This window comes from Euprymna scolopes, chromosome 25 (assembly GCF_053919585.1).
Source record: "Euprymna scolopes isolate OS-2025 chromosome 25, ASM5391958v1, whole genome shotgun sequence".
In the NCBI taxonomy this organism is placed as follows: domain Eukaryota; kingdom Metazoa; phylum Mollusca; class Cephalopoda; order Sepiida; family Sepiolidae; genus Euprymna; species Euprymna scolopes.
The window spans coordinates 67,566,021-67,585,406 of NC_136506.1; the positions used below are offsets into that span (position 1 = coordinate 67,566,021).

The 19,386-nt window shown below is 30.9% G+C and overlaps 1 protein-coding gene and 1 pseudogene across 1 annotated transcript in view; both read left to right on the forward strand.

The window, feature by feature from the left end:
• Positions 1-15,615, forward strand: part of LOC145247420 (TGF-beta receptor type-1-like) — a 174,563-nt gene extending 158,948 nt beyond the window's left edge. The window contains exons 7-10 of the mRNA XM_080109180.1: positions 992-1,075; positions 6,851-7,048; positions 10,048-10,187; positions 15,354-15,615. Of these exons, the coding sequence (XP_079965306.1) occupies positions 992-1,075; positions 6,851-7,048; positions 10,048-10,187; positions 15,354-15,479 (548 nt within the window). The 3' untranslated portion in view covers positions 15,480-15,615. The remainder of the gene's footprint in view (positions 1-991; positions 1,076-6,850; positions 7,049-10,047; positions 10,188-15,353) is intronic.
• On the forward strand, positions 8,385-8,513 carry LOC145247692 (U2 spliceosomal RNA; annotated as a pseudogene).
• Positions 15,616-19,386: the final 3,771 nt, after the last annotated feature.

Below are 19,386 nucleotides of genomic sequence, written 5' to 3' on the forward strand. Positions count from 1 at the left end.
AAGCTTGAACAACAAAATCCTGTTATATTTTTATATTATCTGAAGTGTCCATCTATGCTGAGTCTCTCAACTTTTCTTTAATTTTATAAAAAGAAGTTTATTTATTAAAGATTTTTTCATCCATGTATTATTTCAAAAACCAATTATTCAGGTTTGTGATGATATTAAGAAATAACTAGGAAAAACAAAACTCAAAAAAGCAAAACAATTGCCAGTACTTCTGCATTTGCTGAACCACATTTCTGTGATGTTGCCTTGGTATAGCTCGGTAGCTGATGAAAAATCGCTGGAATATGCTGAGCATTGATCAAATGAAAAATGCTAGAAAAAAAAAAAAATATATGGACTAAAGACTCAAGCATAATGTGACCAGAACACTCGAACTGCAATTCTCAAAGTTGAAACCTCTCTCGAATCCTCACGCCGTCTGCCACCGTTGAAAAAGAACAAAAACAAATTTTGGTCGTCATCTTTTCCTTTTTAACAAAAGCATTTATTACCATTACTCTTCCGTCTCGACACGACTTAAAAACTCCTGCTGCCACATGTTCATCTAATATGGTACACATTTCTCTTTCTTCCGACCGTATACCGACCACAGCCGGCCCATTCTCACCTTCATTTTACATGTCCGTCTCCTTTGGCATTGACTTTTTTCTTCTGACCACATGGTGTCCTTTTTTCTTTTTTCTTCACACACAAGCCCGAGCACATTTGCCAATTTGCATACGTGCCCAAATGATACTCCTGCTGCTAATACAATTGCTTGCTATCCATCCTTCGGCTGCTGCTGCTACTCTCGTATACGCTTGTATGTTATGTGCTGATATGCGCTATGTTATGCTCTCGTATACACTGTTACACAAGTAGCTCTCAGCTTATGCTTAATAATTTTAAAATAAAGACAAATTCTTTGTTTTATCTTGTATAAACTCTTGAGGTTTTTGTTACAAAAACACCAAAAAACATTAATGTTTTTTTTTTTTTTTAGGCAAACCAGCCATTGCTCACAGAGATTTGAAAAGTAAAAATATCCTGGTGAAAAGTAATCGAACTTGCTGCATTGCAGACCTGGGTAAGTACAGCACAGCTATCAAGGATGTTGGTGTGAAGTAGGGGGAGGGGGTTAACACCCACTGCTGGATATTCGTGACAGAACTTGAACAAGTTGGGTATAGATTGAAATCTTGGAATTTTGAAATAAGAAAAACCTGTTATGTTTTTGAATTTTTGAGATGAGGATTGATTATTCGTATTAGGTTATTCTGACTACTGATCTCATTGTGCATGTTTTTTTGCACAACATTTTGGTTGATGTAACATCCGACCTTCTTCAGGTGTCTTGTCAAGCTCGTCAGCAAGACCCTTTAGTGTTTATGGATAAAGTACTTTCTATTTAAATTCTGTGCAGATTTCCAAGTTTGACAGAAAGATTCTCAGAATTTGAGAATATACACCTGAAGAAGGTCAAAGGCTACATAGACTGAAACGTTGTGCAAATAACACTCAAGATAAGAACAGTAGTCTTAATCATCCAAATAATGTAAAAAAAAAAAAAAGAAAAAAAAAAGGGTGATTTTTGTCAAATTGTTAGACTTATTTCTATTTTCCTGCACTATTTAGCTAAATTTTATTTCTTTCTCTTTCCCTCTTTTTTGTTTTATTTTTTTCTCTCTCTTCTCTCCATCTTGTCTTGCCTTTCTTTTTCTTTTTATGACAGTTCTCTTTGAAAACTGAAGATATTTATTTGTTATGAGGACTAGGACTTCAAGCGATTCACAAAGTATAAGAGTTAGATGAATTTTGATACTTATACAGTGTAAGGACCAAGCTATCGTTGAAATCATTGGGGCAGTTTACAGAAAACACCAGAAAGTGCCAAAACGCTGAGTGCGTTAACCTAATACAAAAAAATAAAAAAAACATTTGTTTGCTATCATTGTTTTATTATATAAAAAAATGTCTAAATATTTATCTTGGTTTTGAACAAAAATAATAATAAAAAAAATATATAAAATAATTTAAAAAAATATTTTATTTGCAATCAGTTGTTATTCTAAAAAATAAATATTCATTCATGAAACTTATCCCACAATGAATGTTTTCTTTTTCTTGATTTGAATTTTCTTAAAGTTTCATAAAACTTGTCCAATAATTATTCAAAAAGATTTTCATTTTTCAATTAATTCTTTATTAGCTTTGTACTAACAGAAACAATATTTTTCATTGCAAAAATTAGCCAGTGTTTGCATTCAACCCCCGGCCCCCCCAAAAAAAAAAAAAACTCAGGAAATTTCTGCATTTTCTGTAAAACTGCCTGGATCTTTTCTATAGATAACACAGTTCTTTTACTGCATAAGTACGAAATATTGTTTAATTAAAGAATCCACATGGGAAATACATCCTGATTTTAGTTTTTTTATTATTGGTTACTCACATCTGTGGATCATTAATATTAATAATGTTAATGGGTAGCATCTTTTGGGGGTGGGATCACCCATTTTATCATATTCAGTTTAATGTCTACTGGCATATGTTGAGTGACTTTTAAAAATTGATTTCCAAACTTGGCTTGAAATCCTTGACTTTCCCACATGCAAATAAACAGATGCATTTAAATTATAGTTATTTGATAAATTCTTTCTATTTTGTTTTATTTTTAAAACCTAATATTTCAGGAGGTCATTTTATTTTATTTATTTATTTTTTTTTTTTAGAAACACATTTTTGAATTATGTTGAAATATACATAAAATATGTTTACAAGAGGCAAAGATAAATAAACTGACAGTTAACCAAAAAGGACAACTTCTTTCCGTCTCTGACAAGGTAGTGGATAATTGAACATGGTAATGAGATCTACCAAATACTATGCAGGAAAGTATTAGTGCCTACCACTAAACCTGCACTCGATCAAATAAAGATATACCCAAGAAAAGGACCAACATGAATTGTCTTGGTTTTATAAGTGCCTTTTCATCATCACTAATCTTGAAAATGCCTTGAACATTGTCTTGGTCTGCCAAGCCGGTAGGACATCTGATGAAACATCTTAATAATTGCATGTTAGTTTCAGGAAGATTTCTTTATTAATTAAATATTATTTGCCTCCCCATTTTACGTAATTTAAATAATAATTAACTATTATTTAATGTTTGTTACATTCTTGAAATTCTTTTTCATTTTTATTAGCATTATGGTTCGTGCCTTTTGTTTATTATAAAGTATTTTGATTTGATTATTTATGTAATAAATAATTATTTGTTACTATTAAAAAAAATTGTATAATATATGACAGGAAGTAGTAGAGAGATGCTGCTATAAAAAAGACGGAGAAAACAAAAATTCAGACATATTCACTGAGGCAACTCGGATAGACATGAAACGGAAATGATAATACCATGTAATTATATGGATCTAACTAGTTGCTGTTATTATTTATTCATTAATACTTTTCATAAAAACATCTTTATTGATAATCACTTACGGGTAATAACAGGTAATATTTTCAATGATTGGGTTTTCACTGGGATTTTGGATAACAATAAGCCACTTTGCAATTCCAGTAATCTCATTGCACTTCTTGCCTTTCCATCTTTATCCTTTATGGACATTTTATGTGAGACTAACTAATGTGGATATAGTGATGTTGATAGCATTTTTATTTACTGTATTGTACTGGAACAGCACTCACTCTATACGGGTTAAACTAGTTTCCTCTGAAGGAAGTAGTTTCACGGAAGTATGAAATTCACAAGTGGTTTCCAGTCACATGTTTCATTTCAGTCATTTTCATTTGTTTAATTTTGGGATTTCGTTTTAATTGGTCCTTGGAAAATTTGCAGTGTTTTGCATACACTGCCCTCCAAAAAATAAAATTCTATCCAACACCTACTTTGTATCCTATTTTGTTTTTTAATATAATTTTCAAATACATAAAATTTTTCATTTACAAAGAAAATGAATTGGTCAGGTCAAATGTCTGTACAGTTAGCTTGAAAAGGGGGGAAAAAGAAAGGAAAAAAAATATCTGGGCTATAAGTTTACTCATGGAAGTTTCTTTTTGAAAAAAACAAATCCAAAACAAAGCTACTTTTATTGATTGGCAGAAAACCCACTGCCCCTAATGGATTTGGGGTGTGCATTTCAATCTATTATTTTTATGAAAAAATAATTTGGGTAAAAGCATTTCTCATTGATACTAGTGTAAGCCCCTACATAAATAACAATGAAAAAATTATGCTTTACCAGTGTTTGCACAAGTATTCATATAAAATCATAGAAATTAATCTGTAATTTAATTTTTCATACATAAGTTATCATTTCTGCTGATACAAAAAAAATAGTGAGTTTTTCAAATTCATTTAAGATAGCTGGTGAGGTCTGACTTGCTACTAGCTTTCTTTCTATTCTAACCCCTTGAAATGATTTTTTACTTGCTAATGGTTGCAGTATTTTTTGCATACTGAGAGGATATGACCACAAAGACTTGGACAATTATATTTATAACTAGGTTATAACTAGGAGCAATAAGAATGAACCAATCAAATGGCAGAATTGCTTCATAAAATATACTGAAACTCTTTTTAATTTTTCAGTTATAGCTTTAAGTCTTAACACAAAAATAAATATGCTTTGCTGATCCTGACTGGATTAATTCTTTACCTGAAAAAGCTTCTCTGACTTGATTGATACTATTTTTTTCTGCTTGAGACAACCATATTTTTTTATTACAAAATGGCTTTGTGCGTGGGGTTGAATATATATATAAGAATATACAAATACACATTATTTTTATTATAAAGTGAATTGATTAATGATTTTTATGGATCAGATTTTATGCAACATTTTAGATTTTTATATTTCTGCATTTTTTCCTTTTTTTGTATGAAAATATGTCAAATTGTTTTTTTTTTCTTTTTTCTTTTTTTTTCTTTTTTGCACATTTTTGTCAGTTTCAGTTCTTTTTGTTTTATATAATATTTCTACATTTCTAGCTGTGTTTATACAGAGTTAATCACTTTCAACTTAACCTTTTGTTGTTTGGAGTCACCTAGCTATGTAAGTTGGCCTTTGTACTTGAGGATTTTGAAAAAAAAAAAAAAAATTCTGCTGTTTTCAGCAGTTCTGTGATTTTTATGGTGTTAATCCACCCTTTTTTTTCTAATTTCTCTTCATCATTGATCTCTGTTTTTGAACTGTTCCCAGTACTCTTACAATTATAGTTATCACAGTGGTCTTTTTCATGTCTGATATTTTTAGTAACATCATAGAACTACTTTCATATGTGCAACAAAGGTAACCATTTGGCAAAAGAATGACGTAACCATCTTTTCATTTTGAACAAGGGCTAGAACAACACATGCATCTCTTAAACATATATATTTACTATAATAATTAAGTATCTACTGACACTAGTGTTTCATTCTTTTGGGAATCTTCAGTGCAGGCTGTCATGATTAACATCAGTCGACAGATTCGAACTTGGCAACACAAGCCATCTCTGGCTCAATTAGCAAAGACCGTATTCAATCGACTACCATTAACTGCGAGAAATAACGTTGAATTTAGACATTTTATTTTTAAATGTTCTTTATGTCAGTCACAGTGATCTAATCGTTATACAATGATCTATACATAAGAGCTAAATTAACTAACTTAATTCAACTGAAAGTGCTCAACGATAAAAAAAAAGAGTTTCTTAAAGGGCCTGACATAATTATTTACTATGTATATATGTATGTCATTTAATCAGATAACAATGTTACAATTTACCACATGTCAACAAGACAGCAATATCATATTTGAACTCTCCAACAAACATCATATATTTGTTCCGTTTTTTTGCTTCCTGTTTCCGAATATAAGCATCGCAGTATGGAATTTTTTTTTTTTTTTACATATCTACCTTTGTAATTTCAGTTTCTTTTAGTTTTGTGTAAAGTTCTTTATAATTTGGACGGGGTTGTATTTATGCATCATTATTCTTTTCCGATTTGTGGTTGGTATGTGTTATCAGATTATGTGGGTTGGTGTCCACAGTTGAGGATAAAAAAAAAATAATCTGTGTCATGTTTTGTATATGTTCAATCTACCTTTATTAAAAAAAAAAATGATTATCGTGGTTTGGCCATTCTACCAGACGTGAGCCATGTAAATAAATTATACGAAGATTTAATTGATGGAAGATCAAAAGGATAATCACCAAAAAATGTGGAAGGACCAGTCGAAGACTATAATAACTAGAAAAGTTTTGGGTTCTTGTCCAAAATTCCTTCTCTATTAAAAAACAAAAATAAAGAAATATCTGTATACTTGTGACAAAATGAAAATATCATATTCCAAAAATCATGTAAATTGATCAAGTAGCTTTATTTGTATAAAGAAATGATTTTTAAGCGATTACTGGGAATTTGCTGGTATTACAACATAAATTTAGTAAGGTATGAATTATTGTTATATTTCCTTTTGTTGAGGTTTTTTTCAAAATGGTGCATGAGACAGTCACTTCTTGAATACTCATAAAATTTGATTTTCTTATTTAAAAATAAAACTTCTTGGATCAATTTCTGTGAGTTTTGGAATATATTTTAATTTTGTCACAGGTATGTGGATTATATAGATGTTAATTTTTGTTTTTTATAAGGGGAATTCTGAACAAGCACCAACTTTTGTTTACAAGCATGTGACAAAGCTCCCTGGAGCTAATAAGTCAATCCTGTTAGATAACAATTTCAAGTTTTTCTTATTATTCTAACTTTCCTTTTTTTTATGAAGTGAAATATATTCCTCTCCCATTATTGACTGATTATTGACCTTGTTCTTGCATGTTTTTCTTTTACCCTATTCAGGTTTAGCAGTACGGCATGATTCGGAGACAGACCAAATTGATATTCCTCACAATACCCGTGTGGGGACAAAACGTTACATGGCCCCAGAGGCCCTAGATGAAACCATTAATGTTCGGCAGTTTGATTCTTTTAAAAGAGCCGACGTTTATTCATACGGCTTGGTTTTATGGGAAACTGCTCGACGATGTAATGGATTTAGTAAGTACAACAGTATTTTTCCTCTTCTTCAGCCTGAGAAAAACTTCAGTCATCTTAATTTCAATCACTCATGACAAAAAAAAATGCAACCTGTGGTCCAAGTTCAGCAGAAAAGTAATATCTAATTTTTTTTTTTTTTTTTTTTTATTGTTGCAAAAGCATTCACACTGGTTGGGTTGAGCTAGCTTCTTAGTTGGTTTGCAGTACCACTTGAACCATTGTCCAAAGGGATAATTAACCAATCACAATTTTATCATTGAAGCCTGATGGAATTGCGATTGGTTAAGCATCTGTTCCAATTTTTTCTCTATCGTCAGCTGTATAAATTTGATACTGCTTCCATGTATATTTTTTATCATTTATTTTTTGATGTCACAATTAAAGTGAAAAATGGAATTATTCAATGATAAAATTCGTAAATATTCATATGTATTTGAAAGTAAATAGTTTAGAACAGTTTGTTTTGTAGATTATTACAAATATTCAACTTTTCTTTTTGCTCCCCTCTTTTCTCTTTTAACCCTTTTGATATTCTCTATAAAAATTAACTTAGACTGTTAAGAAAAAGGGGAGTAACTCTATATTCATCACGATAGAATGATTTCCCTTTGTTTTGCATACCTTTTTACATTGTTAAAGAAAAGGAAGTAATTTTGTGTTCATTAATACAGAGTTATTTATCTTTATTTGGTTTGTTTCAGAGGACCCCAAATCTTTTTTTTCTCTTGATTTTGATCATCAGTTGTTTCCATTTAAAAAAAAAAAATGGTGCTTATTCAGAATTCCCCCTCTCCCATGAAATAAAATTTTTAAAAAATCTGTAACCTGTGACAGAAAACAAATACTATACACCAAAAATAACGTAAATTAATCAAGTAGATTTATTTTTAAAGAAAAAAATCTAATTTTATGTCTAAACTATGAGCAATGATCTGTCAACACCATCTTGAAAATAGCATGAAGGAACAAGGGAGATAATTCCAAAGAATTAAAATGTCAGATTTAAAAAAAACATTCTTAATATGGGGATAGTGGGACATTAGAAAAATTCAAATTTGCTTAAAAATTATTTATTTATTTTTTTAAACTACTTGATCAAGTTGTAATTTTTGGAATACGATATTTTCTTTCCATCATTGGTATTTACATCATACAGATTTTTTTATTTTATTTTTTTAATAGGGGTCGGAAGAGAATTCTGGACAAGCACCTACAAATCAATATTTGATTCTACTTTCTCAGTTTTTTTTGTACGATGTTGGTACATGTTCTGAGCAAGAAAAAAGTATTTAATTTGTTTTGGAAATTATTTTGTCTAACAACTCTAGAATAAGAGATTTCTTGGCCTTTGGGCCAAGATCAAAGTGTATTATCTGTTCTGATACTACACTTCAATATTTTGTTCTGTTAGTGGAGGAGAAATCCTTCACGATGGAGACAATTTTAAGTTTTATTCCTTCCCTCACATTAAAAACTGACCTTGGTGTCTAACTCTGTCCTCGTGAGGAGGCAAGTAAATAGAAACTTTAGAATAATTAAAAAAATTTTAGAAAGGGAAATAGCTATTCATCAATACAGAATGACCACCTTTTAATTTTTTTTTTTAAGAAGGAAGTAATTCTCTATTGATGAATACAGAGTTATTTCTCTTTGGCTAACCCCTCCCCCCTCTTTTTTGATAGTACATAAAATCGTTATTTCAATCATGTAAATTATTAATTAAATAATCTTAAAAACCCTGGGTCGGGACAACTCGTCATATATACAAACAGCATGTTTTTATCGCATTGTACAAATATTTTATTTTTTATAGAAAGAATCTTTAAATAGATACATATCCAAGTACTCTGGACAATGTACTTTTGGGGGGTGTATGGTTATGAGTGTAATAAAGATGGAAACAAATTATGCTTCACTAGTGTTTGCACTAATATTCATATATAATAAGCTCTCAATTACTGAAGTTAAGAGAAAGAAAGGAAATGTTTAAAATACAAAAATACATCCATCTCTAAAGAAAGAAAAAAATCATCTCATTATAGAAATAGATTAATTTCTTTCTGGATTAATTTTAGATGCTGTCTCTGTTCTTATAAACACATAAAATAGTTTTGTTTGGCAGTTTTTACTTACTAACATTTTTATGGTAGGATGGGTATATATATGTAGAAATTAAAATAAAAAAAGACATAATTAAAATGTTGAAAGATTATTTAGAGAATTTATTCAACACAATTTTGTTTTTTTATGACGTCAGTCAGTGGACAATGGAAAACTTCGATTTTTGGTAACAGATACCTCTACTAAATGAGCCTAGTAATTTATTAGAAATATTGTTATTAAAATGATATAAGAACAAAAAAGATTGTATCTAAACAGAAACTATGATGTAGATCTGACAAATGCAAATTGTTTTAAAAACACAGATCGCAATTGATAGTGATATCCTGGGAATAGAGATCTAAGACTTAAACAGGACATAAGTTAACATGTTAGTCTTAGAAACAAAACAACAAATATTGTTTAGCTGACTCACACAAAGGATGCATACAGAAGGGGATATTGTTTTAGTTTTATCAAATTTTAAACAAAAGCAAATCTCGATTTACAACAAACAATAGCGTTTTTGAATTATTTTCTCTGTATTCTTCGGATCAATAACAACAAAGCATGCAAGTAAAAGAAATTTACTTTTCAACAAATGATAATAAAAAATTTCAAAATCAGGTTTATCACCTTTGCACTAATTTTAATTTTATGAGTAGGGACAATTATAACCTCACAATCACACGACAAAAACCATTTTACTGTAAATAATTTATGACAATAAATTAGTAAATTACCATTTGCCTTATCTCTACAAAGCTTTAAATTTTTTTTTTTGTTTCCGCTGAAAAATATTAAAAATAAAAACTTTTATCCATTTGTTTCCATTTTTATAACAAGTGCTTTTTGTTTGTTTGTTTATTTTTCTGTAATGTCTTTCTTTTGATTTTTAGATTATTACTCTTCATATGAGGAATATGAACTGCCATTTTTTGATATGGTGCCTTCTGATCCAACCTTGGATGATATGAGGAAAGTTGTATGTGTAGAAAAACTACGACCCACAATCCCAAACAGATGGCAAACCAATGAAGTAAGAAACAGATTATTTTTTGTTTATGAATTTTCGAGTTGAACATTGATATTAGTTGAATTGATCAGACTACTGTTCTCGTCTCGAGTGTTATTTTCACATTTCGGATGATGCTACCTACGATCTTCTTTGAATGTATCTTGTTGCATTTGGAGGAATTTTTTTCCCCCCAAGTTCAAGAGAAAGTTTCCCAAGTTTGACAAGATACACTTGAATAAAATTGGAGGTTCCATCGACCGAAATGTTGTGAAAATAACACTCAAAAAGACAACAGCATTATTTTTATCTTTGCATATTCTGTGAAATATACGTGTCAGATTTATAGAAAATTATGTCTTTTTTTTTTATTCTTGAAAACATATACAGATATAGGTGTATAAGTTGCAGAATGAACTTGTGTGAATCCGAACAAATAAGCATATTTGGATACACCATACTAAAATGTCACAGTCCTCTTAGAACTATCCTAATTTTGGCTGTGATGATACTCTTCACTTCAGAAATAATTTAGATCAGTGTTGTGTTAATTCTTTAAGATAACCACAAAGATATTCTAGAAGTGTAAGCCATGTTCTGTTTCAGAACAGATTCCGATGGTTAGTTGTTCTACACAAGTCCTGGAGGTGACTGGTTCTCAGTAGACAGTTCTCGAATTGAAATCCACAGAGCAAAAGATTCTTCCTGTGTTGACACGAAGAAAACATATGCAAATTTGCTACAGGAAGGTTTAATATTTATGGAGTAATTCTGGTTTCTGATTGGTTGGTAGCAGAATGTGAATTAATTCGATTTGTCAGTTCCTAGTAGCATCGTTTTTAAATAGAATCTCCCGACTGTGCGGGATCGTACCCCATCATAAGACAAAAATATTGCCCCACCACCCACCCCGGTTCATTCTGCTCAAAAATAAATATATTTTTATATTCAATTATGCATAATAAAATTAGAAATCATTTGGATCTTAGAATTTTAGCATGTAAAAAGATGCCATTTTTGATTTTGTTCAAATGTCAAACATATATGTGTACAGAAAAGAGAAATAAAATAAATGAATTTTTATTTTTACCTTAAAAAGGGATGGGTATGTGAAAGAAGGAAGCCATTTCTTAAATTTGATTATGCAGCTTTGTTCAAAAATGCATACATATATACATATAAATAAATATACATGCAATATGTACCTGTTTAAAGAGTTTTTTTGTTAATTTAAACAATGCAAAAAAAAAAAATAGGACATTTTTGATAAGAAAGAAAACTAATGTTTTTTTTTTTTTTTCTTTTTTACGTTTTTTTTTTCTTTTTTACGTTTTTTTGTTTTTATTTATTTATGCAAAATGGATGCAGTTTAACGTCTTGCCCAGGACATTTTTCTTTTTGTTTTTTTTTCAATATATATAAATTTATATACATACAGGCTCGTGAAAAGTTATTCAAAGTCAAATCCCCCAACAAGTTTTGAAGCAAAACGCTTTAACTTTATTCTTGTTGCGGGTTTTGTAAACACATCAGCGATATTTTGTTCTGATATGTAATTCAAAATAATGGATTAGTTAGGTTCATCTGGAAAATCATGAAAGTCTCATGGACAAAAAGAAAAACAATGCATAAATAATGGACATGGCTGGATACAAGAGATCTCTTCTGAATATCATTGGAGAAAGACAACTCAAATTTTTTGGCCATATAATCAGGGCTGACGAACTAAAGAAATTGTTATCGAGTGGCAAAATATGCGGAAACAAGCGCAGAGGAAGACAATGCACAAAATTCACGGACAGTTTAAACAAATTTGCAATGGATAAAAAGGCCACCAACAATGAGCTCACGAGAAAGAACGAGAACAGGGCAGAATGGAGCACCGTGATCGTCGATGTCTGCAAGACCAGATTGGACACTTGCAGAAGAATACTTAATCTAAAAATCCAGCAAAACTTCTATTTATTTCAACATACTTTCAATTTATCATTTATTTAATTTAGTATGTTTAAAAAAATATATTTTACTTTCAATATCAATTGTTTCTGTAAACATTTTCTTTAAGAAAACAAAACATCTAAATATTTATTTAAAAAATCAGTTAACAGATATTATGTTTTGACTTCCATTTTCAGCAGGGTCTTTAAATAAGTAATAAATATAACTTTATCGCCTATGCCATGATCTCGCAGTAAGATCTATCAAACAGTCAGACTGTCAATAATGAATGAGAGCTTTTTACGAAAACATTAGAAAACTTATAAACTTGCATTAAAAAAGAGAAAAATAAGAAACATGATTTATACTGAAACTGAACTTATTCAATATTAATTTAAGAAAAAAAGATAAACAAGTATTAATTCAAAATGAAAAAGTTGCCTGTGAAACAATATTCTGTAAATTTTATTTTTGTGGATTCTTAAAAAAATGCACAATAAGGAAAGAAAAAGAACACTATTTGATTGATACTGAAATTGAACTCTATTCAATATAAATTAAAAAGCAAAAACAAGAATTATGTATGTAAAATTTTATATTTGAAGCAAGAGGCAATAAAATACTGCAAAAACTGAATTATGAATTTAGAAAATAAACAAAGTAAATTTAACAAATTAAAATCAAATAAGTTTAAAATAAAAACTTTAAATTCAAAGAAATAATTTAAATATAATGTAACACAGAAATATATCTTTTTAAAATCAATGTTATGAAAAAATGTTTGATAATTTAGTTAAGAATGGGCTACAAAATAATAATTTTATTATTTAGTAACCCATTCTGAACTCTTCTGCATAAATATCAAAAACTGATTAATTAATGAATTTTGTAATTGTCATATAATAACTACTATATATTAGATACAATATAATATTCAATAGAGAATTGGCTTTGTAATAATAAATATGAAAACTGTGAATTAAAATATATTTAAGCTTATTTTAGGCACCCCCTCCCCGCCTGCTAGTATAAATTCAAAAACAAAAACTAGAATTATGTATGTACAATGTATGTTTGAAGTAGGAAACAATCAAATATTGCAAAAACCTGAATTATGCATTTAGGATACAAACAATAATTAAACAAATTAAAATCGAAAAATAATTTTTAAAAACGAAAGTGAATTTTTTGAGTGTTATAAAATATGTTGATGCAAAAAACTCAAAACTATTTTGAAATAAATATATAAGCAGTTTTAGCTTACATATTTTTTACAGAAATATGTGTGTGTTTCTTGACATACTTTTGAGCAAGGATAAATATTACTTTTTTAAAATATTATTATATAAAACAATACTTCTTCATCAAAATAATTAACTTGAGATATTCTTTTTATACAAAAAAAAAATGTTTTAATAGAATTAAAAAAAAGAAATGAACAATGGTCAAAACTAAATGTTTGCTTTGTGTATTCACTCTCAATATCGAAAAGTAAAAATCTCTCCAAAATATATTAATAATACTGTGAAAAATTTGATTAAGAGAACTGGCATGAAAAAAAAAATCTCTTGTAAAAATTATTTGTTTAACTAGTTTGAATTTTCAACTGTCTGCCCGAAAACTCACTATTTTCTTTTTTTTATTTTTTTTATTTTAGGTCCTTATTAGAAAATATAAAGTTAAAAGATTAATAATTTAACATCGTTTATCGGAAAAAATCTCACTTTAAAATTATTTGAAAACTGATGCAATTTTAACTTAAAATTAAAGTCAGATGTGAATTAATAATAAAGTACACTTTCAACAAATATAAACTTTACAGTATTTTCCTAACAAAAAATACTCCAAGTGTTCAAATGTAAAATAAATTTTAGCTTTTGGAAAATAAAATATAGTCACTTTTGCGCCAGTTTTATGAATTTCTTTGGAATTTCTTTGAGAATTGAAGCAGAAAATAACCTTTCTTAATAGTCAGTAATGTAGGTACTTGTAGGAGCTATCATCTTGGTCAGATTAAGCTGGCTTTCTCCTGAGCACGAACTGAGTCTTGGACCATTGCATTTTGATATCGAGCCAGATTGCAGGATATGACTGAACACTCCAGATTCTAACTACTTGTGGACCCAATAGTAATGTCAGGTTGTCTTTAATTGTCGTTGTTCAGGTCTTCAGCTGTCCACCGATACGTTTGTGTCAGCCAGGCAGTGAGGGAAAAGGAGGACCTTGCAAATGTGCTTCCCTTCTGGTCAACTAGTTGCATGTCTAACCCACTGAAGACCTCGTTAAAGAAAGACGGAGGCAGGGCATGTAGATTTAGTCTTCAGTGGAAAGTAGAAACCGGAACACAATCTCTACAGCAGCAACAGACTACTGTGAAAACAGTTGTTGTTGAAGACCCCCAGTTTGCGTAAATCTGCCAGGATCACAGAGACTGGTTCAGACAGAAGGCTGTGCTGCTCCTATTCACTGTCCAATTAGTATGATAGTAGAGTCAAAATAGATCAATGAATCCACATTTTCTAGGTAAATTTCATCCAGCGTGAACAGCCGCCAAGTATCCTGGTCAATCAGTGTGGGTTTATGGCCATTGGACTTCATTCTGCGATGTTAGCAGATCACATGATTTTTAATGGCTAGGCTTTCTATTTATGAAAGCCACGCCTATGTCCTTGTACCACTAGAGAGAGAGATAGAACAAGGGGGATAATTCATGTTTACTTATTAAATCTCCATAAAATATTTTCAGTGTTTGGTTACATTGATGTTTGATACTGACGAAAACATTAGGTATTTACGTGTCCTGTCGAAATTATAAATTCCAAAATTTCTGAAAAATTATCCAGTAGAAAAATAATTGCAAGTAAAAATAGAATTTATTGAATTATCAAATTTTTTCATATGTTTTAATGTGAAAAGTTGTGCAATCAATACAGTATGACAATGGAGGGAGATAACCCTTGACTTAATTTAGGAAAATAAAGGTTTGCTATTTTTAAATCAATGCATTTCAGAACGTAATTGTGGATGATTTTTTGTTAAAAACACATCTAATACATCTACTGGATCATTTTTTGTAATTTATACTAATTTTGCCATGCAAATATCTAATGTTTTCATCCGGAATGTGTTGGTTTAAAGATCACAATATTTCCACAATATTGTTGCCTTTTTTCTTTCTGGTTTTCTAAAACCTAATTTCTTTTGTTGTTTTAATGTCTTTTTTTCTTTAATGCTTCTGTTGTATTGTTTCAGACTGCTTGTCATATGGCACGTCTAATGAAAGAATGTTGGTATCATAGCGCCGCTGCTCGGCTGACAGCCCTCAGGATTAAAAAGACCCTCACCAACCTCGCTGCCCGGGAAGATTTCAAGCTTTAACTACGCATCATCCTACCTCCACCCCTTCCTCCAAATGCTACATCCTTCTCCTGCTACTAAATGTGTGGTTCCTTGCCTTTTCACAAATCGGATGACCTCTACTGGATCACTCCACCCCCACCCCCTAAAAAAGAAATTCACCGACTTTCTTGATGGTGCGTAACCAACTGCCCAAGAAACGTTTACCGGCCGTTATGATCGGCCTCGGCTGTGCAGGGACAAATTCAGACAATCTGTTTCCGGTGTGAGTGCACATTGTATCCATTAACATACCACACACAAACACAAACACACAAACAGACATACGTGTGGATGTGATGCAAACATTATCCGCCCCCTACTACATACAAATGCGTATCTGCCGTGTCAGTTTGGGTTTGAGATGTCACCTAAAAAATGAAGAAAAATGAAAGAAAGAAAAAAAAAAAACAATAACAAAAGAAGAAAAACCCAGAAACCTCCACTTTTTAACCCTCCCTCTTTCTTGGGATTTTTTTTTTCTTCTGGTCATTAATTTCTTGGGTTTATCTCAGTCTTCTGCTCAAAATCTACTGCCATTACAGCCTCCTATCTCCCAAAATAATATGGGGTAGAGACACCCAAGTAGGGCCACCCCATATCTATCTTGCTCTTTTTTTTTTTTTTTTTTTTTAATATATATATATATATATATATATATGGCCATTTTTTAAAATTTTATTTTTAGTCACTGTGTGATCATTAAAAGCCACTCAAGGATTAGTGTTAGTGAGAAGGATAAATTGCCACTTGAATGATGACAAATATTATGAGAGGATTGAAAATAATGAATGGAGGCTTCATTTAGTTAATTCCTTTCTCTAGAATGAAATGCATCCAAGTTTGGAAGCAAATAGTGTTTGTTTTTATACAGATTTTTTTAAAAAGATGAAACAAAAAAAGAATCACTTTATTTGAATTTAGACTGAAAAAAAAAAACAAATTTGTTTTTAATTTACTCACAAATATATATATATATATATATATACATTCTTTTTAACCGTGAGTCATCATTTTATTTCACCCTACCCTTATTTGACCTCAGATCCTCAACACGTATATATTCTAAGAATTTTTAAACTTTTATTTATTTATTTATTTATTTTTTTTGCTATATTCAAAGAATCTGGAAACATCAGCAGGTAAAAATGCAAAAGAAATATGAGAAAAGATTTTTCTTAATTCTTGGATCTTAAGTTTTCATTTTGACATGGACTGCGTAAAGCTTACAGAGTCTATGCCATTTTTGAAATGGCCATTTCCCTGTTGACTGCAGAATGTTGCGAGTCCTGTAAAGTTGCAAGAGGTCCACCCTTCCGGACTTTGTCTTATCTTTTTGAGAAGGTGTTTATTGCTAATCGCCTAAGGCACCCCTACCAGGGAATGCTGACAGAGTTGCCCTGGCATTTTCTTTGTAGATCAGAGTGCCCCTTCTCCATGGCACTGCCTCTTCAATCCCACTTTCTGACCTTTATGTCACATCTTTCCGCAGTGGGATGAAGATAAATACTGCCATAAAGAAATGAGGAGGCTAGACATCTGTGTTTAGCAGTTGAGGCTGGTTTTATTATTTATAATTTTTTTTAATCATTAATTTTAAATCACAAATGAATATTAAGATAAATCCATTGAATTTGCGTGTTTGGCATTGGAAATTCTATTTCTGAATTTTTGAGATGAGGATTTATTGTTCATATTATTTGGATTCTACGGATTACTGTTCTCATCTTGAGTGTTATTTCCACAATGTTTTCTGCAAGGACCCATAACATAGATGAAGTACTTGGTCAAATTCAGTTGTAAATTACTCTTCTAGAGGTTGAAGGTTTAATCTTCAGTGCGGGCAATGCTCAAAATACAATTGTGTATTATTTAGAACTTTTACCCAGTCATAGCTGATGGAACGAGAACCTGTCATCCATGTGGATTAAATAAACGGTTCCGTTCGAAATTCTGTGCAGATTTGAGTTTGACAAGATACAAGTAAGGAAGGTCGGAGGTTACATCACCCGAAAGTTTGTGAAAATAGCACTCAAGATGAGAACAGTAGTATGAAGAATCCAAATTGAAAATTCTATTTTTAACTAAATTGTGACAGACTGACAAACCAGTTGACAGACTAACAGATCCTCTAATTGCCTCTAATATATCTAAAAGATCCTTTCTTGTGTTTGTTCAAACCAGCACCTGTATTTACCATGTTACCTGGGATGCAGTAAACTTTTTATTTGTTTATACATTTTTATTAACTGAATGTAGACAACTATTATATTCTTCAATTCAAAATCAATTATTCCCTGTGCTGATGTATTTTTAGGTGATTATTTAAAAATGTTTCATATTAGCAATCATCTGGACCAGACTAAGTAACTTTGAGCGAAGAATATTATATTGCCAATAACATGGTACAAAAATAACAAATGAAAATTGGCTAATCAGAACCAAATTTTGATTTATCAACTTAAATGCTATTTGGGCCTGACTTTAAGAAAATCCAACAAAATAATTTTGTATGTTAGATACAGTACACATGTATGTACTTTTGTATTTAACTTTCAAGACCTCCAATTCTTCCTCTACCCACTCCCCTTCTTTTGACCTTTGAAAATAGTCGTTGGATGAGAGGGAGGTTGCATACTTTTGTTTTTCTGTTCATCATCTCACGACAACTATTGTTACCATCATCATTAATTACTAAAATCACCATTTATACATGACTTTTTTTTCTCTTCCTCTCTGGCTGTCGCTGCTGTTTTAAAAAAGAGCCTTCCCCTTCCCCCTTAAAAATTGATAACCATGCGATTATGCTGATGAGCTAATGTTTGGAAAGGAAGGTTAAGGTAGAGACCTGTTCAGTAACAAAAAAAAAAAAAAAAAATAGACAAACTAGTCTTTCTTTTATTATCTTTGATTTTTTTTTTTGTCTTTTTTTTTTGTCTTTTTTTTTGTCTTTATTTATTTATTTTTTTTTCAATGTCAGCTGGAGGGATAATTTTTTTTTTTTTTTTTTTTTTTTAAATCACCAAATAAAACCTCCAAAAAAGAATGTTAAATGTCAACATACCCGATGAAGAAAAAAAAACCCACAAAAACCAAAAAAAACCTTTATCTCTTTATTGTCATGTGTCAACACCACTATCACTTTGGAGCTGTGATCATCTTGTCTCTAAATAGAAGCACATGAAATTGTCTCACAAATCCAGGATGCTCTGCCTCATCTCAGGAGCTGACTCTTTTGATAGCCCCGTCCCGCTTCCCTCAATTTTTGACCCCCCCCCCCTCCAAATACACAACACTTTCAGTAGCTGTCCACTACTCATACCATGGCAGTACAATCCAATCTGTGATCCATGCCATCTGCTGCTAAGGCAGAGGAATCCTAATTTTGGTTTACCGGTCTCGCCAAGACAAAACATAACAATTTCATTCAGACTACCATTGAGGGTGCGCCTATCTTGGCAGCACATTGTCGTCTCAAGAGTGGATTTCAGTGGCAAGAGGAGGAGAAACCTGAATCAACCAGCGCTCTACTTCCACAGTATCAGGAGGTTATCGAAACTTCAATTCCTCAAAGGACTACCTATCTGTGCTGTCAACACACACAGACATGCATTTTGGTTGAAAGCTATTGTATATTTTCCATGTTTTGTTTTTCTCTCTCTCAAAAGTGCAGCTTTTGTAGGCCCTTTGTTCCTTGTAAGTTATGTGCACGCATTGTAAACTTACCCACTTTTCAAAGTCAACAATTCGTTTCTTCTTGCAGAAACTTTCTTTACCATTCTTACTTTCAAAGGGTTTTTTATGTAAAAGACTTTTGCTGTTTGACTTACGATTTCTGTAAATAGATTCTTTGTCGCCTCTTTTTTTTTTTTTTTTTTTTTTTTTTACG